The 24974-nt window shown below is 36.9% G+C and overlaps 1 protein-coding gene across 6 annotated transcripts in view; it reads right to left on the reverse strand.

Moving 5' to 3' along the window:
- Positions 1 to 3852: 3852 nt before the first annotated feature.
- Positions 3853 to 24974, reverse strand: part of CYB5R4 (cytochrome b5 reductase 4) — a 38821-nt gene continuing 17699 nt past the window's right edge. For 3 of the 6 annotated variants that reach the window (XM_071741423.1, XM_071741422.1, XM_071741426.1), the window contains 8 exons: positions 24656 to 24688; positions 22418 to 22540; positions 13620 to 13760; positions 12692 to 12844; positions 11674 to 11824; positions 6787 to 6873; positions 5246 to 5410; positions 3853 to 4442 (listed from right to left, as the gene is read on the reverse strand). In XM_071741423.1, coding sequence (XP_071597524.1) covers positions 4388 to 4442; positions 5246 to 5410; positions 6787 to 6873; positions 11674 to 11824; positions 12692 to 12844; positions 13620 to 13760; positions 22418 to 22540; positions 24656 to 24688 — 908 coding nt within the window. In that variant the 3' untranslated portion in view covers positions 3853 to 4387. The remainder of the gene's footprint in view (positions 4443 to 5245; positions 5411 to 6786; positions 6874 to 11673; positions 11825 to 12691; positions 12845 to 13619; positions 13761 to 22417; positions 22541 to 24655; positions 24689 to 24974) is intronic. The other 3 variants (XM_071741425.1, XM_071741424.1, XM_071741427.1) reach the window with 1 other exon arrangement.

A 24974-nucleotide genomic window follows, 5' to 3' on the forward strand; every position in this document is an offset into this window, starting at 1 on the left:
AGTTGCTTGTTATTTATTTACTAAAACACATATGACACTGCAATGGCTGTGTTTCAAGGAAAAAAACAGCTACTGCTGCTGTTGTCCTTACTAAAAACCAACAGGCTGAGAGAATACAGATGTGAAAAATGATGATAAACTGGTATGTGGTCTTGAGAACATAATGAGTGGGTTAAAACCAGATTCTATCAATTAAAAGGAATTGTTGCCATGAAAAAGACTGTGCACAGATTCATAGAATCCAAGAATAATTTGTGTGTGAAAAAACCCCAGGAAGCCTCTAGTCCAAACTATGCAGTTAGGACCTGAAAGCCTCCAAGGGCAGAGATGGGACCACCTCTCCAGAAGGCTCTTCCAGCCAAGGTTTCCACCGAGTCCTTTTCAAGAAGAGTGCTGGAAGCATTCATCTGAAGTTCTGAAAAGTGCCAGAAGCCACTTTGCAGTTTATAGCTGGTCATAACCTGGTTTAAAGCTGTTTATAAACACCAGTTCACACAGGGACAAAGAACAGTTGCAGGAATGTGACAGTTTGATCCCATCACTAGCAAAAAAGTTTAATTACGAGACAAAACCAGACTGTTAGGAGCTCCATTTTAACATCCACATAAGGTTGTGATGATACCTAATGCAAACATCACTGTCTTAAAAAAAAAAAACAAGTTTACATTTGTTAATGTAAACTAGCCTTGATTTTAGATGTTCATCCTGTTATCCATAATGTCAGGAATTCATTATAAAATTTATAATCTGCAACAACTCTTTCAAGTATTATAACAATAGAGGACAATCTGAAGTTGTACTTCAGCCACTTTTAACAAATACTATCATATTTAGATTAGAAAGTTGACAACATGTCAAATGGCCATTTGTTGCTAAGCTACTTGTGCAAAGCAAGTTATGAGTAGCAACAGATCCATTCAAAACTTCAAAGGAAATCAGAACCTTTTAGAAGTATGATGATTCATCCAAAATTACACCTTAAAAACCCTCAAAGTGCCTGAGGCTTTGAGAACCTACCTTGGAGGAAACCAGCAACTCTGCTCATCTCAGCAGGAAGGCCACTTTGGAACTTGGAAACCAGTGTCTCTCTACTGCAGATGTCAAGTTCTGACTGCTCTCAAACTACACACTTGGATGTGATTTGGATTTCAATTGTTGCAAAAAGATGCCTTAATTGCTATCTTCTCTCATGCTTGAAGATGTCCTCCTGAAGTGCTCTAGAAGGGAACCCCATATCATCCTTGACAAGATTAGAGCAATGAAGGCTGTAGCTGGAATCAAAACACTGGGGAATACTCTTTTTCCAAACTATACAGCTCTAAGAGCCACGTCACAGACCTATGGGCAAGAGAAAAGCGAGGGGAAATGTGTCAGTCTTCTACAGCCACATTCTATGCGTTCATAAAAAAAAATCCCAAACTTATTTTGTGGGTGCAGCTGTGGGAGCTTTATGTTTTAGTTTGGTGTTGGCTGGCCTTTTAAACTAAAAAAATCAGGATGCCACAGTCTGATGTAAAAGGCAGATAATGTATTCCTAAGACATTGATAAAATACCTTCTTGTGAAGGAAGAGAAGAAACTGCTTATTTCAACTGTATGTAGCATAAGCCCCTGATGTTAAGAAGTCACTAATGCATAAAATGTGTTACTATCTTTTAAAACAAGGTGGACATCCCAAAGTTTTGCAATGTATGAATTTTTCTAGAACAGAAGCAAAGGGCTAATATGATAAAAAATGCACTGACACAGAAGCTTCTGTGGCTTTTCCCCAAAACAATTTCACTTAAAGAAAAAAAAAAAAGCGTGGGCAGGGACAGAAGAGCAAATTTTTCTACCTTAGTATGCAATTAATCTCCAGGGGTTGGAAGAACTGATGCAGTGAAATAATAAGAATTGTGTAGACTGCCTTGGTTGTTGTTAATGAAGCCCTACTGGACAACTGCATTCTTCAAAGTCCTTGCATTTAGTTGGTGGTTTTAATAAGGATGTTATTTCTTCACAATTCTCTCTGACTAACATGCAAATATCATCTTAAGCATCAGCAGAGAATCGATCAGCTACACCACATAAGTTCCTCTGACCTTGCTTTAATCAGTCTTTGGATATGCAACTGTTACAGAATTAGAACTGATATATCTGCAGATTGGATTTTCCTATAATCAATGGTCTTCCTCACATTTACTAAATTCAAGAGGCTCAGTTTTCAAAAATATGAGCAGCAAGAAACCATTACAATTTATCATTCCTTTCCACTATCAGCAGGATGCAGCAGCTACTATTAAAAAGTCTTAGTAATGGATTACTTTGTATAATCAGAATTTCAACCTCCATCTCTTCACAACAAAAAACAATATAAACAATGTATCTATTGCATTTTTCATGTTTCTCATGTGAAAAACAAGTATTTTTAAAATACTGTCTTGGGACTTACTACTAAGGTACTGTATTCGAGTGTTTACTCCTTCAAGCTACTGTTTTAATTACACAAAATGCAAATTACATGAAGAGTTTATCCAAGAGTATGTTTAAAAAATCTGTGAGATTGCAGATTTCCCTTTTTTCCCCAGAGATTATTTTCCATACAAATTTCCTGTTTGACCTGGACAACACAGAGACTAAGTCAGTGCCTTTTGATAAATGTTTCAAATTTCATTTTGGAAAACTAAAAAGGATTGGGGTGGGTTTTTTTTTTTTGTGAAATACCATCCAGAAGTGGCACAGAGCATCAGTTCTGGTGTGTTCAGCTGACAGGAACCATGTAATAGGAGAATATTTTTCTGATGTAATCTTACACTGTTAGTCTTATTTCCTGGGAAAAAGTAGCTCTTTTCTGCTCAATTTCTGCACAGCACATGAGAGCCTGTTCCCTCTTCTCATCCAGTAACTCTGAATCTGCAGGCCAGCTGCAACAGGAGGTGGGTACTGTATCATTCTGCTGAGCACAAACTTGCTGTAAAAGTCATTTTAACCAACTAAAACCTTATGGGAAGATCCACTGAATTTAACATAGCAAGTCACTGAACTAATGCTAAAGAACTGAAAGCTGTTCCAGCAGAGGACTTAAAAGCCCCGTTAGGAAATTGACATATTGGATCCCCAGAGATGTGCAAATTCTTAAAAACTTGCACTGCAGGGTGACAATCCAGATAAGGAAAAATCCATTACAAATATTGGATATATGTATATATTTTGTCTAGCTTCCAGAAAGTACCACTCTTCTTCTGTAACAAAAAAACCCCAAAATGACAAAAACCAATCATAGAATATAACTACCAGAAGTTGCAAGATAACCTTAGCTACCTGTTGAGAACAAGATGCCACCACAACACAAGTGCAGTGCAGATCCATCAAAATAACCCCACTTCAACAATAACAACAAAAAGGAGAATAAATTATTCACACTAATTGATTATAATTTTTGACAATCAAAATATCCAAGTATGAAGCTCTACAGAATACAAGTTCTGTGTTACTGAAAACAGACAATTTGACAAGTCTGTTTGATCATCCCATTCATAACTGCCTCATGGTAACATTCTTTTATTAATGTAGTAAAAAACTTAATTTAATACTACTGCAATACGAAATAACCTCATTTATTAGTACTGCAACCTGTCATATATTCCCATGGTCCTTATCCTGGTATGTGCAGGCCATAAACTGTCACATTCTTACCCCAGAATAGCTCATGGAAAGGGATGCCTGATACTAGGGAGGTCACACAGGTTTTGTGGAGATGAATACTCTGTGCCTCTGAGTTTTTAGCTGGTGTCCTAAGTTTGTGTAAAACTTTCTGTACGAGACTATAAACTGAAAATACAAAAAAAAATAAAAATTACTGGAATGCATAAAATAATGAAAAATTATTTTTTATTATCTGATGTAAATTTACCAAAGGTACTTCTATTCTTTGTTTACAAAGCCAAAAATGTATCAGGATCACTTGCAAGTCAAATAGGTATTTCAGATGAAAAAGAACATTTTTCAATGACCTGAGTTACAGTGCAATATTTAATTTCAGACAGTATCATTCTTAAGAATTTCTACAGTAAGAAATAATAAGCTTTTCAAGTCAAAACTTAATCAGTGCTTGTCATAAATTTAAGAATTCTCATTAACCAACAACATGAAATATTTTACATAAGGTACACTATACATTTTTGCTTGCCTCTACAATAAATTAATACCCTGGATTACCAAAAATATTTACAAAACCAAGATAAAACACAGTATAAAATTTTTTCAAAGATATATTTCTTCCAAGAAGCAGTTTGGTACCAAGAGTGGAATTTCAAGTCTTAAAAAGTTGGTTCTCACTTAATTAAATTCATGAAGGTAAATAAATAAGATTCAATTATACAAACAAATACTGATATCATCTTAAGGGTTTATGCAGTAAAAGCATGTATCTCTTCCTGGGAGTATCCAAGATCCTTCAGATACCTGAAAGTAAAGAATGAAATTTTTAACATTAATATTTGGAAACCCAAAACCCACCACAGACCCACATGAATCATTCAGCATGACTATTTTGGTTTTATTCAGATATGCACAGTGAAGTTTACCACTGCAAATACATTTAGCAAATAATACCCAGGAGCTCATATGTACAACATTAACTTATAGTACTGAAAGAATTTTTAAGAATAAAGAATTAAGAATAAATACAGCTATTTATTTAAGTATCTCAGATTTCTCAAGAGGCAGTATCATTATTAGACAATTCCACCCTTCATGCAGCTGGCTTCAGGAAGGCTGCAGAAATGTAAGCAATGTCCATATTGGTTTAGTATTTCAAATCTGGGCAAGAGAAAGTTAGGGGCCCTTTTATCTTTAAATACTTGGCATATAAAATAAGGAAAGTATTAGGTACAGAGGTAAAATACAAGCATTACTAAAAAAAATTAATGAAGTGGTCATGATTGAACAGCAGCTTTGAATTTTACTGCTAAAAGTTTGATTTGTCAAGCCAGCACCATCATGGAAATCTTAGTTCTTATTATAACAATTCCTGTATGAACATCAAATTAAAAGCAGCATTTAAAACCTTAGGGGAAAAAAGATCATTGTTAAAGAGATGTTCTTAGAAAATTTTGGACAGCTTACTAGAGCTCATGAAATTCACACTGAAATTACTGATACTTATCTACATACTTAACATGCTTCTGAAGTATAATGTCAGGTGTGGGTTTTTTCATTTGTTTTTTAAAAAATTTGCAAACTGTTTCATCACTGAAAATACTCACTGTACTCCTTGTTCTGTGAAAGGTGTTGGGCCACAGATGCAGATAAGCACTTTTGAGTCTTTTTTGCTTCTTTTCACAAACTCAGAGAGAAGAGATGAAGAAATCTTCCCCTGTTTACCCAACCAGTCCTTTGTTGGTTGTGAGAGAATGAACTGAACTTCAAATCTGGTAAGCAGAAGAATATTTCAGAAATGTTACCTCTGATCCTAAACCTGCCACACAAAATGCAATTCCTTTCCTATGATTATTTCCTTGTTCTGCCCAGCTTCCACTAGCACAGTATCAAATCTCACAGACATTTGGCTGTTCCTAACAATCAAGTCAACTCATATTGCCCATTTAATTATTTAACCCAATCTTCCAACCTAAAAAAAAAATTAGCTGTATATTTCACCTTCCAAAGAACAACAGCTGGTACCAATTCAGATACTAAAGCACAGAGTTTACTGTTCAATTATTTACTTACAAAAATGATGGTGTAGCTCAATACACAAGCAGTGAAGTAACAATGCTCAGCCAAACTTCTGAGAATATCCCCACCATTTCATTAATGAGAAAACACCAAAACTGGTTTAAAAAGCCTACTAAAATTGTAGTTATTGAGTTAAAAATGAGCACTTGTTTATCTCAGGCTCCAAGTAAAAGGGAGAGAGGGTTTTTAGTGTAAATTTGCACAATGTCTAGACTATGAAGCTTTGAATGCACCAGACATCACCAGGCTATTGCATAATATTGACAAGTGAAATTAATTTGTTCAAACTTACATAAAAATGCAGTTATGCATAAGCAAACTATATGTAAAATCTAGGCAGTGACAATTTATCTAGTGATAAAAAAAGGGCGCTGAAATTAAAAGGCAACCTGATATTCCTATGCCTCCTGACAGAAATGCTCTGTGCTAAACAAAGTTAATGTTACACATGCACTAGTGCATTTTAATCCATAATTACACTGTCATTGTGGAAAAAATGCAACATCTAGACAGAATGTAAAAATGAATGAAAAGTCCAAAGTTAAATTTCAAATTTCTCTATAAACACTGAATTTCTAGGTAGCCATTTTCTCAACTAAGCGACACCAAAGATACTTTTCAAGACATCTCTGTACATTCAGAATGTTGCTCCAAGGATATATTGTCCTTGTCTACCTCTTCTGTGCTTTTCTTTGCATATCTGTATTTCTATTGTAAGGGTTATTTTCCTTCACGTTAAAAAGGTTTCTCAGTTTTAATGATCACCTTATCTAACATTGCCTCCAGTAAGCATCTATTAATCAATAAGCATCTATTAATCAATGTTGTATCAAATTGCTGCCCTCCTATGGGACCTACATAACATAAAGATATAGCCTCCTGCTATGCATCTGTGACCTGTAGAATGACATCTCCTTTCAGTCCCTAGGTCACATTAAATTCTTAGTTAAGATTTCCCAGAACTGGGATCTGTCTTTGTGTTACAGCTGTACAGACAACCTAAGCCCCAAGGCTTGTTCTTCTTCTCACTGGGACTGCACAAGTTGTTCTCCACAAGACTTTTAAATACCTTTTATCTTTAAGAGCTAATTCCTCCAGTTGGTTTCTCCAAAGTATGTCATCTTCTGTTTTGTTGAAGAAGATCAACTTCAATGTCCTTAAAAAAAAAAAAAAAAAAATATATATATAATAATATAACTTCAGATTGTTTCTATATTTAAAACACATGTTAAAGAATCAGTACTTACTGAATTATACAGAGGCCTTTTACTAACATTTTGGTTTTTTTACAGCTCTGCAATTCTCAAATCTTTTTGCCACTAACACAATATAGGATCTTTCATGCTGTACCTGAAAATCTGTTGAACTTGTGACCTCCCTGCTAATTGTAATAAAGCTAGTCCAGGAACTGCTGTCCAAAGAGAAATAAAGTCTCTTGAAGTTACTAAAACCTGACTGAGAATATGGAATAGCTTGTCATGTTACACCTAGTGCTTTCTCAGCATTGTTTGAACACCACTACCTCAATTAATCGTTGGTATTTGAACTCTACACTTTTTTAATACTATGTACACCAGCTTGTAGAAGTGAAATTGGAGTTAAGAATGTTATGTCAACATTAATTTCATAAAGATGGAATCTATACACATAGGAGTAAGAGTAACTTTGAAGTTGAAGACCAAACTCTGTTTGGTTCTTATTCATACTTTGGTTGTTGATTTATAAAACTTAATTACATGGAAAGCTACTGTTTGCAAGTGTTAAGTTTGCCAGACAGTTCATGTAAAAAATAAATGCTCTGTCATTAAGATCAGTACTACTATCTCTTCGGGTTTTTAAGCTATGGCAGAGGAAAAACACAAAGAACAGCTTTCCAAAACAGAATTTACAATTTGATGAAGCCACATAAACCTAAATTATTCTTTATTGCTAACGACAGACTAATACCCTGGTGACAACTGATGTAAGACACATGATTTGTAATTAAATGCAAGCAGTTCCTGAACTGCACCCCACAGGGCTTTAAGTTACTGCTGTTTCTTCCACTCAGACAGCTCTGAGCAGAGAGAGCATTTTGCTGTGGTGCCAGGAGCAGTTAAGTTCAGTGCTGTGCTTGCAGGAAGCCAGAGCAATGGGATATCTGGCACAGAAATGCATGAGCAACTACAAGGGTACCTGTCAGGACCACCAGAGAGGCTGATCTAAGCCTGCTGATCCTGCTCACCACACAGTCCTGCAGTTTCAGTTCCCTAACAAGGCACTCCAATACCCATCTCCCTTGCACATGTGCCCAACCTTGCTCTGAGACATTAGCAGCAGACACAGTAAGCTGATAAGATGCTGTGCTGAAACTATTAATTCTCATCACCTCATCCTCTGAGCCTTGCTGAGAGCCATCTCTCACAAATGCACATCCCATAAGCTTCTGCAGAGCTTGTGATCTCCAGCTGCTCTTCAACTGCAGTTTAAAAGCCTGTATTTTCCCCTCTCCAAAAGGACCATATTTTTCTGAGTTCTAAACACTTCCCCTTTTGAAGTTCAGTAGCACTTTCGGATACCATCAGATGCCAAATATAAAAGATTATCTTCTACTTATGAGCAGCATATTCTGCTGCCAGAATATAAAACTGAGGTATGACCACTGTAAATAATACACATCATCAATACTGTTATTGAGAGAAAAAAGTTTCACATGATGAACAATAAGTTACACCATACAAACTTTGGAAAATATGCCTCATATAGAACAAACCAGCTCCAAATCAGCAATGCAGCATCTTCAAATACTAAAATCAGCTTATTCAAAAGCTATCATGTGTAAAAATCCAGGTTCCTTACAGGCTTTCCAGCACCTACGTCCCTGAAAACATGAAAAATAACACTAATTTCAAGACATACTGCTACATTACTGCTCACTGCTCGGCACTAAAAGAAAACAGAAAACTCCAGAACTTGGAATTAACTGAAAACAGTTTCACTAGAAATGAGGAAGCAAACAGATAAAAGAAGAGGTGGAGATTGAAATGTCACCTCCCCATCATTACAGAAAAGCTGGTTGAATGGTGAGAGGAATTCAGATAAAGAATGAGAAACATAATCAGCTCTTTGGAAAGCAATAAGGAAAAAATCTCATGCTGGTAACTACTACAAGGGATGCAGGTTTTAACAAACTCAAAAACTGGTAGGCAAGTCCTTATGGAAAGCTGTAAAGAGAGAGGAGGCAAAAAGATCCTTAAGTAATTTTAACACAGAGGAAGAAGGGGACGGTGGTAAAGGTTACAAAACCACCTTAAAAAGTGGAAGTCATAATGAAAGTGGAACACTATTAGAAGTCAACATGAGAACAGAGTGGTAAAACAAGCTGGAGACAAAAAAAAAAAAAAAAAAAAAAAAAGAAAAAAGAAAACAAACAAACAAACAAACAAACAAAAAACCCAAAGAAGATATAACCATCAAGGAGAATTAAGAATAGACTGCAAGTATCCTGTACTTCTTACCTGAAAAGAGTGTTAGCCATCTACCTAATGGTTAGTGCCTTTTAACCAGTTTTCTTTGAGAAACATATCCAATTGCAGTTATACACCACCAATAAAAGTAGCAAAAATCTCATCTTAAAAATTGAAAAAACCAAACCAAAGAAAACTGTACCGAGGGCTGATATTCTTTTTAAATTAATCATTCTGTGAGAGAAGAAATAAGACTGAAGGAAGGGCATTATGACTTTGTGCATAAAAGGATGCTGCAGACTGGAAGAGATCAGATTGTTTTGCACATTGACTGTAGGCAAGAAATGATAGACTTGAAAAATAATAGTGAGACTTTGGCTAGACAGCAAGAATGGAAATCCAATGAACTGAGCCTGTTAAATCACAGCAAATGCTGCCTAGGGAAGCAGCAAATCCTCCAGCATTCACAGTGCAGCCCCAGGTTCAGCGGGACTTGCCCAGCACTATAGACAGAGACAGCATTTGCAGTCTGATGACAAGTTGGTCATTATCAAGATCCTTCCCAAATTTTCTCCTATTTCTGTTCTAGAAAATACAATCCAAGTTTAGAGCAATTGTTACTTCTCACAGTATGATAATTTTATATTTAAAAGTTATATTTATATTGTTTATATACACATATAATCTCAATGTATAGAAACAGTATATATGTTTATATGCATTGATTTTTATTGCAATATTTTCCCAAAAGAGAGTGAGGGTTAAACAGCAAATGAAGGCCAAGAAACTAAGTTGTCTGGAACATCTGGAAAGACCATGCTTCAAGTGTCCAGATATAAACAGAACCTGTACCAGATCGAGTCTTTCCAGAGCTTAATAATCCTCCACAGCAAGAAGAAAAAATTAATTTATTTTGACTAGTACAAAAATAGATATTGCTGCATCCTGAGGTAAATGTGAACATCGAGTTCCCATAAGAAATCGTGCAGGTGGGAGTTAAAATCAGCCACTCTGCTCAGCTTTCAACTACAGAGTAGATACAAATAGCATCCTTGCAGTAATGATCTTTTAAACATGTTACCTGTTCTCATTAAAGACAAAATGTCAAGTTTTCCATCTTCCACTATGCTCTCCTTATTTTTCCTTTCATATGATCACAACTACCTTTACCTAACATATTACTTTTCCCCTCAGAAAGAAATATTTAATTTAAAATAACTTAGTAGTGTTTCCCAAGCATTTTGTCAGATGACAGATTTATTGTTTGGATTCACAAAGCCAGCCAGCCATGGGATATTCACTACTGACAATACAGCCAAACAGCACACGGTCTCTCTGCTCACAAAATAATATTATATAATATATATAGATATAATAGCTGCACAGTAAGCCACACAAGAATAATGTCTCTGTTTAGAATTTATTTCCTTTTAGAAACAGATTTTTGCAGCACGTCATCCTTTTTAGCTTTACTAGGAAGAGTAGTGTTCAATTAATCTTTCTATGTTGTTTCAAAACGTGCTTCATGAAGACAAAATGAACCAACACATCCTGGGCTAATATTGAATAACATTCAGTATCAGAAACTAAGCTCCATTGCAAGAGTCCAAATTCAAAAGGTATAGGAAAACAGAAGGAAGTCTCTTGAACTGTCCTCTGCAGCAGCTTTAAAAAAAAAAAAATACAGTTCAGGCATATTTTAAATTTTTTTTTATACTCTCTCAAATTAAAATAGCTCATAAAAAAAAAGTGATCTGATAAGAAATTCTGCAAGATTTTTTGCTAAAAGCAATCCAAGCACACCTCACCTCTACCAATGGTGAGGTACTACTCTCAGTATCTCTACAGTAACTCTTCACATTTCCTTTTTAAGTTGAGCTATTGTATACTCTCAGTTGTAAATGGGCAATCACATCAAGCAGAAGTGCTAGTTCTGAGATTCTGAAGGATGTATGATTCATTTGACCAAGAATAAGAATATTACAAGTATAGAATGCACATGCAATACACACCTTTTAATGCATGTCACTACAGCCTCACTTTTGTGAAAACTGGAACTCATCTGTCTTACTGTTGCTTAGCAGGAGAAAACAACATAAAAATATGGTAGCTATTAAAATAAATTGAAGAGAAGCCACAACTAAGCAGCTGTAAACCTTCTCACTCCAAAAAACAAGATCTACATCGAAATATTTCAATACTAGAAAAAGGCACTCAAAATAGAAACCCCCTCAGATTTTGTCCTTGGTGGGCTCACATATATCACAACTAAAATTAAAAAATGTAAATCAGTCCATTTTGCTGACAGTAACCAATAACCCAATTCATGTAAATTCCCTAAGACTCAAAGATTCTTCCTCCCTAAAGCATGCCAGCTTTTGGCACAAGTTGAAGTGCTTTTGTACCATTTTATTTTGTTAATTATTTATTTAAAGAAGGTTTGCCCATCCCATTTCATCCTTCCTATGCATTACTCTGGCTTGGGGTTAAGTCATAAGACACACACATACCGGAGGCAGCTAACTTCAGACAGAGCAAAATCCAGCAGTTTAACCATTGGAGTGAAGCCTGTGCCTGCTGCCAGAAGAAAGACATCTTCTGAAGTTTGAATCTGTGTCTTCTTGAAGTTACCTTCAGGATTGCTGACAGAAATATAGTCTCCTTTATTAACAAAACAAAACAAAAAAAGAAAACAAAAAGAAAAAAAAGAAAAAAAAAAAAAGAATGGTAAATGTTAGATAACAAACTACTGAGTATTCTCAATTTTTTAAAGGCCTTTTCAGATTGCCATCATCTTTGTAGTACTAGAGTTTCAGCTATCCTGGCTATGCTCCCTCCCAGCCTCTTTTGCAGCCTCCCACTAGCAAAGCAAGGGAAATTGAAAGCTCTTTGATTTCTTAGGAATGACTAAAACCATCAGTATATTATGAACATTTTTCTAAAACCAAATTCCATACTAAATCCAAAACACAAAGCTATTCTAGCTAATAAGAAGAAAATTTACTCTCTCCAGAACAGGGTTCCTTTCAGAAAGGTACTATACATTTCACACAAGGGTCTTGTTAAAAGAGCAGATCTTCAATTGAAATATCTTGTCTTGATGAATTTCACAATATGAGTACACAAACATTTGCAAAATCAGTGTTAAAACTCTACCTCTGTATCTGAAACAGGAAAAGAAGTGCATCTTCAGTCTAATAAAACAGACCTAGCTTTCTTTATTCAAAAGTATTGGTTTTTTACCAGTGATTAATTACGTGTGATGCACTTGTAATACCTGAAGTTACACATGAATACATTTGGAAGATCAGTCAGAAGAGCTTTATGTAATTGACAACCCCTAGTTACACTGAGGAAAACCCTGTACGTTTTGGGCACGGAGAATAAGTCTTAAAAGAAAAATTTTTAAGTATATCCTGATGTATAACTAGGTAAACAATAAGAACATGACAATACTCAGGCCGTGAATCTGAAAAGATAAAGCAAAGACTGCAAAGCCAAACACAGAAAACCCCAACATATACTTACCAATTTGTAAGTGGTCAAGTGCCTGGGTGAACAGTCCACAGGAATAAATTTTGATCATTAAATATATACATGCCCCTTCATGGTGAGATGGTTCTTTAAAATTCAGTGGCAAAAAAGGCAGTACAGGTGTGTATGGTTTTACTATCTCAGTCCCTAAACAGAAAACAAAAAGGTAGCTGAATTAATATGAGAAATACTCTACACCCAGCAAACTTTACTACAAACAAAATGAACAAACAGTAAACAAATGATCTGTATATCCTATTTAAGTAACAATATCACATGCTTTTACACAAATAGGTTATGTTGCGCTGCACTATTTCTTATTACAGCAGCTTTCCATTTCCAATTAAAATCTTCAGGACTCTGTATGCATGTTATTTCTACATCCCTTAGCAATTCAAAACACAGGAACAAAAGCCATAGAGTCATTCCCAAAGAATACGAAAATCTGAACATTTGTATCTAATTTCAAGTACCACAGCTTGATTTTTTTTCTAAAATGAAATGCAGATTTTTAGTACTGTGTGATTATGTTTTCTTTCACTATGATTTCAAAAAGCTACTGCAAGTTATAAAGAAAGATTGTAAGAGCTGGACACCAGCAACGAATGAGGGAAGGGAGAAGGAGGGCAAAAGAGTTCACAATTAAAGGCTATTTAAAAAAATCTGCTGTGAAATCTCTGCCACAGTGCAAGTACAGTGACCAGCATAACCATTAATATACAAATGGGGGATTTCTTGATATGCAAACTGAAAGGAATCAACTAATCAGCTGGTAATCCAGCCAGTAAGCACAGACTATGATCCTGGAAGCAGAGATTTTCTAACTACAACCAGGGAATTTGTGGCCATGGACTTGGAGTTCACCCAATACTACAGAAAGGGATTTATGTTAATAAATGGCTACATTCTCAGTTTTTCTTACCTGCAATGATTTGTTTGAGGTAAACATGTCGTCCTTTGGGAACATGGAGATGTGTGCTCTTAGGTAACATTAAGCAGAATAGCTTGGTGTCATGGGTAACTTCTGTTTTAGAAACCAACTTGCATTTTCTGTAGAACAGTCCTAAAAACACAGTTTGACTTGTTACTTAAATCTCAATCTGTCTTTCTATTCTTATATGTCTTCTAGTAAGAGATAAGCTTAAGTATTCCATTATATACAGTTTTAAAAGACTACAGAAAGACACTTCTTTAATAATTAATTTTCTACTTTTAGTAGAATTAACTACTTTTCTAATTTTGGACTGAGAACTCATTTATGGCTTTATATGAGGCTTATAATAGACTGAATCTTCAAGTTATCAGCTCTGACTGGGAAGCAAAAAACCACCAATACTAGCAGAACCACATTGCTCCTGCACTAAATTCACTATATAACTACAGCATGTACACATATATGCAGACTAAGATCAGCTTAGTTAATGCAAATGAACCAAAAGCTTGACACAGCACCACAGCCTTCAATCTCACCACCACCACCCCCAGTATCCTGCTTATTTATTGGGCTGACAGTTTCACTGCTACTAACACTGTTTTTCAAGTACACAATACCTCAAAGTTTAAATGACAAAATGAAACTAACATGCCTCCATAGGCAATGCACACTTTAGCATTAGCAATAATTATTTCATGATATTATTCCATTATATTAATTGGTGTTTTTGGCAAATCAGAAACTGTGAACACCAGTTGTATGTTGACACACATCCTTACTGAAATCCACTATATGGTCATATGTACAACACAAATTTTTGTCTACAATAAACATTTAGGTTACTAAATCTCAGCTGCACATGCAATTTGCACATGGGCTAAATTAGCATTAAATTAATTACACACCACTATTGACACAGTAAATGTCCATGGCATTTTTCTGCATACACTGGTTTTCTTAAATTATTCAAACACTTACTAGGGAGTTATCCATTGTAAAAAGATGCAGAAACAAGTTGTAAAGCCTCTGACATGGAAAAAAAATTTAATAATATTTTCACACATATTTTATGTAACACCGTACAAACTGTTTACTTTGAATGAGCAAGCATTTCAGAGGTACCAAAAGAATGCCTAGAGCCCAGAAAAATAAAAGGCAACAATTCCATTTCATACCAATCTTTAAGTAAAGCAAAACATCACCTTTTCTCTGGTTATGTAAAAGAAACATTTTCTAGAGTTGGTTGTAATTTTTTTAACCATTCTTTTGAAAAAAACCCAAACCAAACAACAACAACAAAAACATACTAGAATTGCAAAGTACAGTATCCAAATAAATATGCTAAGAGAGCTGTCTCTTCTGCAGACCTATAAATTACTTGAAAGTAAGATATGGGAGGTTGTTACACAGCCCACAATATCGATCAGCTAATATTCTACCAAATGTTTGGGAATGGAGAGAGAGGCACATTTAAAAATTTGATTCGTTAGCTGATTCACTGTTTCCTGAAAATTTTGTCATCCTTTCAACCTGACAAATTTCAGCCTTTTCCACATGTAATGGACTAACCTTTACCTACCTCTTTTATTTTTAATTTGCCATGCAGAACTTTTGATCCACTCAATCATCAGATTTTTGAAATTAAAGACCTTCCTAAGTTTAAGACATCTCCTGATTTAGGTTGTCCTCTTTGCTATATTAAATAAAATCCGTTCAGTGTCAGTGATCCAAATAAAATCTGGAGCCACAAGTGAAAAAACTGGCAATGCAGGAAAGCCTTTCAACAAGAGAACACCAGCCTCTACCAGCAAGCTGGAGGAGTAGAGTTGCTTTCAAAAGCCATGTTAACTGTCAGATGCCAAAGATGTGCAATTTACCCAGCAGCAAATCCTAATTTTCAAAGTAGAGAAGCTAACCAGTGAGGAGTATGATCAAACTTTCTGCAGACAGGGTGGCAGTGTCACAGCTCTGTATCTCTTCTCAGAGCAGCCACCCCCACTACCAAAACCTTGCCACATAAACCCAATACAACTACAGGCTGGAGACATCCCTCTCCAAGCTGAACTCCCTTCTCTGCTGGAATCTAGAATTAGGAAGCCTTAATTCATATGCATATGAACCAAATTTTACTAACAAATCTGCTGTACAGATAATGGTATCATTTGCAGAGTATCATCCTTTTGCCTGTAGTGTTCTTCCTCATTATAAGGGATTTTAACATAGGAATTTTTTTTTCAATTAAGTTTCTTGGTTTTTTCAATCACAAGACTTTAAGATGGTTCTCACTTATTCTTACTTGTTACCCATAACCCTAGTAAAGCCATGGCAGCAATGTTTGCCTTTCTGCCTCACATACAGAATTTTCAAGTTTAAAAGCCACATCCCTCCACTGCCCCTCCACCTCCCTTAGAGGAATTCCACCCCCAGCAAGTTATGTGCCACTCAACACCATGTCTCATGCAGCTGAAAGTTAGTCCTTATTTTATTCAGGTTTTTTTGACTATGAATGGAGTCTCAAGTACTGCAAATAGGACACTGTCACATTATAAGTTTGGTTTATATATTTTAGAGGGCTTCATCAACATTCTGCTCCTTTCTATTACTCACAACAACAACAAACTCAGTCCACTTAATGTGGAGTAAAACAACAGCATGAAGCTATGGCAACATCACCCTGGCTCTTTACTGAACCATCTAAGCACCTGCCAATAGTTGCACAAAACTGTCAATAGCTGCACACTCTACAGGAGAGCAGAAGGTGTTAATTAGGTTATTTTCCAGAACAGGAATCTGACTACAAGTTCAGAATCTTTTTCATCATGAGAAGAAGTTATTCCTTGTGAGAATATACACACACACACACACACACACACACACACACTCTAAGTCATCCCTACTAACATGTCATTTTTCACTTGTATATAGCTACTGCTTTCATATACATGGTAAATCTAAAATATTTTCCAAAAATGGCATGCTAAGTACTTAGCTTTCCCCTCAAATTTCATTTTTAATGTGTAAAGTGTAAAACATAGAAATTTCAGGAAAAAAATATTTGGTATTACCACATACAGCCCCAACACTAGTTGCTTATTTTACTGGCTAAAGCTGCTAAGAAAACAGACAATAAGTAAAAATTTTGATTAATTCAAATAATTCAAAGTTTCACTTCCTAACCACAGCTACAGTCGAACTATCCACAAGTCAAAACTCTTAGTGATACACAAACACTTTGTAGGCACATGCAACTTTTTCTCATCTCATTTAGAGGAGGAAGTCCTTTGATGGGATATCATGAGCAGATCTGAACTAAAAAATGAAACTTTCTTTAAGTGGTGAGTGGTGAAGGTCATGGTATTTTTTTAAATTGGAGGAATTTTGTTGGTGCACAAAAGCAACTAGCACACCAATTCAGAAAATCAAAGTCAAGACTGTTTTACCAGCTAAGATGAATTTTAGTAATGCCACAGCAAAAACTAAGTTTTAACATTTTTCCAACTGGTGTCTTTTAAACAATATTTGATAAAATGCAGGTCTATGTAACAGGATTACAGTGCTTGCCTGTCACCTCCAAGACTTGGCTGCAATTCCACCTTGATACAGAAGCATGATACGCAGTGGTGATCACAACCTATCCACTTGGGAGTGAGACTCCATATCTTATTTTCCAGAAAAGGCACCTACAAGAAAATCATGTCTCAATATCTACACGAAAAACTGTCTTCTGTCACTGCTCTTTGTGTTGCTTTTCTTAACTGAGAAAGTTCAACCTTAGTTTTTTTAATACTGCATTATTAACTTTCACAGGATGATAGCACAACAACCATTAGCTTTTGTTTATGCTTCCTAACAACAAGTTTCCTAACAGCCAGCTAAGAATGTCACCAACTTCTCTACACTAACAAACTACATTTAATTGTGCTTTTTGTGCAATACAGTTGGATATAAATAATTACTCCTCCAGAAAACTAAGTAATTAATCCTTCTTAATGAGATGTAGTATTGAATATTGTTCTGAATCTACTAATACATCCTTAGATATAGCATAGTTCCCTGAATATGTTAAATTTTTTTTAAAATGCCCCTCAACTTTGGAGAAATTCCACAATTTTGTTCTTTCCTCCCAATTAACTAACAGATACTCTGGCCAGAATGTTAGTTTATACTTACTGGAAATTTATCTGGGAGCATGAATTTCCCAGTTTAAGGGGAAAAAATTAGGAATTTATGTTAATTGTTTATTCATTGCATAGGGTCATCAGACTCCCAGTATCATCTCTGGATTACACCACTGTGAAGAAGAGCTTCATAACTTTTTGGAGAATTTAAAATTGGCCGTTGTAAAAATGAAGATTAAATAACTTTAAAGTATGGGGGGCAGAGAAGCATGGTATTTGCACACACTCCCTTTAGAAACTCATTCATGAAGGCTGTTGTATGAACAAGGAGTAACAACATAAAATCAAGCAAGGTTTTCAAGTGTCAATCGTGACTGGTTTTAAGCCCTTCTTCCTGTGCTTTGAATGCAATGGAAATGTTTGAAATTATCAACATACAAGGAAATACTACATACAAGCTCAAAGACAAGAAAAACTTGAGCAGTCAGTGCTCCCATAAGCAATTACTGTTTGTGGCCTCAGAAGAATCTTTCCACTACACTAGAAGTATCCACTTGAGTAAAATTACTACTTTTATGAGAAAGTGTAACTTACCATAAAAACTGAACACAGATAAAAACTGAATTAAATAAATAGAAAACAGATATAACAAGATAACATAACTACTTTCCAAGATTTTCAGGTGCTTTCAAGAACTGGAAATTATCATTACGCAGTCCTTCAAACAAGTTTCTCATTCACTGAAAATAAAAGTCAATGCTGAGAGTAAGCAGTGGGAGATATATAAATCTAAGTGAAAAAAAATCAGAATGTTTAAGGAAATGCATCCATGCTACCCTCTATATAATGCTACATAGAAATACCATATATAAAGCTCTAAAATAGCTGTAACCTAGCCAGCTGAAGTCTTGGAAGCAAAGCTACTTCAACACTGGTACTGCTCTGCTGCTCACACTCAAATCCCAATATACTGTATGTAGCTGTTCCACCTGCTTCTTTCAGCCATAAGAAAATTTGAGGAACCCTACTTCTCAATGAGAAAGGGGGGAGGAACGTGGTACCAATTTTCCTGCATATTTGTATATATTTAGTAGTTTTTCCTACTTATCATTACTGTTTCATTAAAGCTGTGTAGTTTAGTTTCCATCCCATAAGTCTCTCTCCCTTATTCTCTCTCCTTTCTTTATCAGGGAGGAGAGTGGGATTAATAGAGAGCATCTGCTATTTGGTTTAATTGCTGGGCCAGTGTTAAACTGTGACATAGGGGCATGTTACTTCATCTACAGTACACACTGCTGTTTTGTTTTGGTTTTTTTCAACAGCAATGGATATATCACCTTAGTACAGCTAATTACAAAGCCAGTATGTCATCCCTCTGCCCTGTTTACAGTCCTTGGTGATCTTTCACTCATCACAGCTACACACTGGTACAGTGCAAGTAGCTCAGTATCTACTGTAAATCAGACTGGTCAGCAGCCTACACATTTAGGCTCTCTTAGTGCAGGGTTTACTTGCACTTTATTAGTACTTAGCACTATGTCCTAACCTGTATTAAAAGCACTCCTACTGTGGGCCCAGGTAAATAAGCAAATCAGATGCCTACAACTGTGAGGATAACTACTATCCCACCATGCAAAATAATGTGTAAGTAGCATTAAGGAGAACTTCTGTATCTGGAAAACACTGCATACTAAGCATTTCTGCAGTTTTTATAAAAGAATAATCTAATCTTTTCTTCAAAGAGAGATATAGAACTTCATATACAAAATGCATCAATTAATTCATGAGGTCAGAACTACTTAACTAGGCTGGAGGTCTTTATTATTTCATTTTAAGAGTAAAGTTATTTAGTTTAAGAAGTACTTTTGCATACAAAGCCAGCTGCACACCCAATAAACATGAGGAAATTACTGTCAGTTGTTAATAACTACTTCTGTCCCCACACTGTGATAAGTAGGAGTTTCTACACCCACAACATTATTTTGCTCACACAGAGTGTAAACAAAATTGCAAACTCTTCAATTTAGAGTAAGAGAGCACAACTCCGAGCAGAAAGGGGGAGTGGCTACTTCAGACTGAAGTGTGTGAGAACAGAAGCCCCCAACACGTAGATTTTATAGGCAGGCTAAGAGGACAGATTTGGAATGTAGAAAGACATCTATTCCAGAACATTCTTCCTCTGTAAATCTTCTGACATGTCAATTTTACATTTGGGGATTTTCAGATTAAAAAACTGTAGAATAAAAGTTTCTGCAGTAAGGACTAAAGAGCCATAGGTATCAATACATTTTCTAGATTCTTCACCTTTTTAACCAGGGAACTGAAGAAACTCAGGCTCAGCAAGCCAGTTCTGGAGATTCAATTTAAATCAATGTGAACTCAGTCGGACAGTGATATATAATAAAGTTATCCAATACCTGTAACACTTCTCAGCATTTCAGGACAAATACTATGTTGGAGATTGAGTTCTCGGGAAAAAATGCAGAAAAATCATCTAGGAAGCATTGGTTACTAATGCCCCATTTCTGCCAATTGCATCAAATCATCCTCACTTTTCATTTACAAAGCATCTATCCACAAAGCAACTGCATTCTGGATTTCTTGTTCTACCCACAATAAATTCATGGACAACACCAAGTTGGGGGGGAACATTGATATGCTAGAGGTTAGGAAGATGCTACAGCAGGACCTGGACAGGCTGGGATGATGGGCTGAGGCCAGTGGTATGAGGCTCAAAAAGATCAATTGCAGTGTCCTACACTTTGGCCACAATAACCCCATGCAGAACTATAGACTGAGGAAGAGTGGCCTGGCAGAAAGGGACCTGGGAGTACTGGTTGACAATCGGTCTGAACATGAGCCAGCAGTGTGCCCAGGTGGCCCAGAAGGCCAATGGCATCCTGGCTTGTAACAAGAATAGTGTGGCCAGCAGGACCAAGGATGTAATTCTCTCCCTGTACCTGGCACTGGTGAGGCCTCACCTTGAGTACTGTGTACAGTTCTGGGCCCCTCACTTCAAGAAAGACATTGAGGTGCTGGAGCAAGTCTGGAAGAAAGCAATGTGACTGGTGAAGGGACTATGGAGAAAGTCTTATAAGGAGAGGCTGAGGGAGCTGGGGTTGTTTAACCTGGAAGAGACTTAGGGGGGACCTTTTCACTCTCTACAACTGCCTGAAGGGAGGTTGTAATCAGGTGGGGGTCGGGCTCTTTTCCCTGGAAACTGGTGACAGGATGAGAGGGCATGGCCTGGAGCTGTGCCAGGAGAGATTTAGGCCAGATATCAGAAAGCAATTCCTCATGGAGAGGGTGATCAGATATTGGAGTGGACTGCCAAAGGGAAGTGGTAGAGCCACTACTCCTGGAAGTGTTTAAGGAAAGGCTGGATGTGGCACTTGGTGCCATGGTATAGCTGATGTGGTGGTGTTAGGTCATAGGCTGGACTTGATCTCTGAGGTCTTTTCCAGCCTCAACAATTCTGTGATTCTTTCAGGTTATTTTCTCACTTTGCTTTCATAGTCATGAAAAGCGATAAGGGGAAAATGGAAAGTGGACAACATATGAGCTCAGGCTGTGCCTCCTTAAACACAGAGAATTATATTAAAGTGGATTAGTCAACAGTTTCTGCAACTCTCAGAAGGAAAACTACATTCTACATCAGCTAAAGGTAGCTAAAGAAATGTGCTTTTATACACTCAGTCTTCCTTTTTGCACCACAGTAATCTCTCAACTTTAAAGGCCTAAATAGCAGAACTGCGAGCTAGTTAAGGGGTGTGTGACATTTAACTAGGTCTTAAAATTTTACAGCTTTGCTTTCACATGCAATAAGGCAGACTAACATCCAACAGTCAGCATTTGAGCATTATTAGACAGAGAGCCAGAAGGGGTTTTGAGAAACTGGACAGCTGCAATAACATCAGGAGCACGCTTGTTATATAATGTAACTGTGCAGAAATTTTTAATTTAGCTGTAAAAAAAACCCTCACTGATAAATGCACATCAGTGCTGCATGAAGTTTATGCTATTCTGTTACCACAAAACATATATATAACATCTACTGCTTCTTGCAGACACATCAGCTTATTCAGAGCTGGCTCTGGCACCTCCACAGGGCTTCGATGCCCTTATTCAATCACAGCTCAAGCTGCAAAGATGCACTGTGCTGGAAAAACATTACAGCATTGAAAGATGGCACTACATCTATAGTAACAGCTGGAAGAGGAGGTTCTTGTTCCATCACTATGGTTACTTCTATAGTGACTATGTGCCTGCAGGGTCCTCAGGGTCTACTGAGGTCTGCACAGAGACAAGAAAGGATATTAAGCACATAGGTAGCCTTGAGATGGAACAATGCTCAAAATCTCTATTAGGTTCTGTGAACCTGGAAGACCTCCAATTCAACTGCAGAACAAAACAAAGTGGACAAAACAAACCAGCACACCAAACCTAAGCAAAAAAAAAAACCAAACCAAACCAAAAAAAAAACAAACCACAAAAACCCCAAAAAAACACCTCTAAACTGAGCAGCTTTCAACCAGAGTAGGTAACATACCTGAAAGAAACGAAGGCGTGAGTACAGAAAAAGAAAATCCTTGGAGAAAAAGAAAAAAAAGACTAACAAGCTCAAAAAAGTCTTAAAATAGCTGGTAATATGGCTGTGAAAATGCTTACCCCTGTCTGTACATTTTTTAAAGGTGTTGTGACTTTCCAAGGGCTGTCCCAGCATCTTCCAATGAATATTATCTTTTTTCTTTAAGGTAATCTCTACCTTCCCAACCTTTTCAGCAATATTTACTAAAAGAGAAAAAGTTTAACACTGTTACTTTTGTTTACATTTTGAAAAAATAAAAAACCCTATAATTTTACTCCTCCATTAAAATGAAATTTTAGAATTAGTCATTTCCCAAGACACACAGAACTAATCTGTTTAATTAAAAATGTACTTCCAGCAATCTCTCTATAATGTTTTAGTTGTTTTAAAACAACAACACTAAATTAATATGCATAATTAATGCATCTTAATTTATGGAATTAATGTATCTTAATTTATGGAATTAATGTATCTTAATTTATGGAATACATTGTGAAAAGCTTCACAGTTCATCCAGTCAAAAAGAATGTTCATGAATTCAGAGTCCTCATTAACTGGAAACTGGTAACTATCACTATTTACTACCTTCTCTCTTCTTTAACCAGGGATGTCCCCTTGGACTGGAGACTGGCAAACATGACACCCATCCTCAAGAAAGGCCAGAAAGAGGATCCTAATAACTACAGACCTGTCAGTCTCACCTTGGTGCCAGGGAAGGTCATGGAACAGATAACCTCAAGAACCATTATAGAGGTCACCTAGACATGCCCAGTCAGCATGGGTTCATGGAAGGCAGATCCTGCTTGAGAAACCTGATCTCCTTCTATGACAAGGGAGCCCGCTTAGTGGATGAGAGAAAGGTTGTGGATGGAGTCTACCTGGACTTCAATGAAGCCTTTGACACCATCCCCCATAATATCCTCATGGAAAAGCTGCCTGCCCACGGCTTGGATGGGCATGTACTGTCCTGGGTTAAACACTGGCTGGATGGCCAGACCCAGAGAGTTGTGGTCAATGGAGTTAAATCCAGTTGGCAGCCAGCCATGAGTGGTGTCCCCAAGGGCTCAGTCCTGGAGCCACTCCTGTTTAACATCTTTATTAATGATCTTGATGAGGGGATTGAATGCACCCTCAGTAAGTCCACAGATGACATCAAGTTGGGGAGTGTCCATCTGCTGGATGATAGAAAGGCTTTGCAGAAAGGACCTGGACAGACCGGATCATTGGGCTGACACCAACTGTATGAAACTCAGTAAGGCCACGTGTCAGGTCCTGCATTTTGGTCACAACAACTCCAGGCAATGCTACAGGCTTGGAGAAGAGTGGCTGGAAAGCAGCCTGGCATGAAAGGACCTTGGTGTATTGATTGACAGTCAGCTGAATATGAGCCAGCAATGTGGCCAGGTGGCCAAGAAGGCCAAAGGCATTCTGACTTGTATCAGAAATTGTGTGACCAGCAGGACCGGGGAAGTGATCCTGGCCCTGTACACAGCACTGGTGAGGCCCCATCTTGAGTACTGAGTTCAGTTTTGGGCACCTCAATACAAAAAGGACACTGAGCTGCTGGAGCAAGTCCAAAGAAAAATAACAAAGCTAGCAAAGGGTTTGGAGCAACTGAGGGTGTTGGGGCTGTATAATCTGGGGAAACAGAGGCTGAAGGGAGACCTTATCACTCTTCACAAATAGCTGAAAGGAGGTTGTAATGATTTTGGGACTGGTCTCTTCTCACTGGTGACAGATTACATGACATGGGGAAACGGCTTCAGGTTGCATCAGGGGAGATTTAGGTTGGATATCTGGAGAAACTTCTTTACAGAAAGGATTATTAAGCATCAGAACAGGCTCCTCAGGGAGATGTTGAGTCTCCATCCCTAAATGTGTTTAAAAATCATGTGGATGTGGTGCCTGGGGACATGGCTTAGTGGTGGGTCATCAGGAATAGGGTAATAGGTTTAGGATGAGGCTGGACTTTATGATCTTGAAGGTCTTTTCGAGCCTGAGCAATTCTATGATTCAAGGCCATTTGAGTGAATAATGAAACCCAAGAAAATCCCAGCCTAAGCAAAGATCAGTGTACAGATACACAATGTAACTAACTTCTAATTGTTTTAACATTTAGTCATATTCAGAGGCATCAGAGCACCATCAACTTAATACTTTTACAGGCCCCAATGCTAAAATTAAAAGAAATACATTACTCAAATTTATAGTCTGACCTAGCAGTAAGCAAAACAGTAAAGTATCTGACAAGTCAGAAATTGAAGTTCACATTCTGATATTAGAAAAGATACAGAAGTGCTGCAAGAGACAGAACTTACCAGCCATGTCTTCCTGAACTGGATGATCCAAGTCTGAAATTATGAGAAACAAACTCCACGTTAATTAAAACCAATTTTAAACCAATTAAAACCAAAATTACATTCTAGTCACTGTAAATGCATACAGTTTAAGGCTAGGAATACTGAGTGAACTAATGAGTCTAGAACCCTATACATCTTTATCTGGCCCTGAAATGTCACTCATGACTTGCACAGGACTAATACATAACACAGAAAGGAATGATTTTTGCTGTTACTTTTAACAACAACTCATGTCATGCTACCAATCTGCACTTACAAAAACCATTCCACTTGCCCT

This window comes from Heliangelus exortis, chromosome 3, assembly GCF_036169615.1.
Source record: "Heliangelus exortis chromosome 3, bHelExo1.hap1, whole genome shotgun sequence".
Taxonomy (NCBI): domain Eukaryota; kingdom Metazoa; phylum Chordata; class Aves; order Apodiformes; family Trochilidae; genus Heliangelus; species Heliangelus exortis.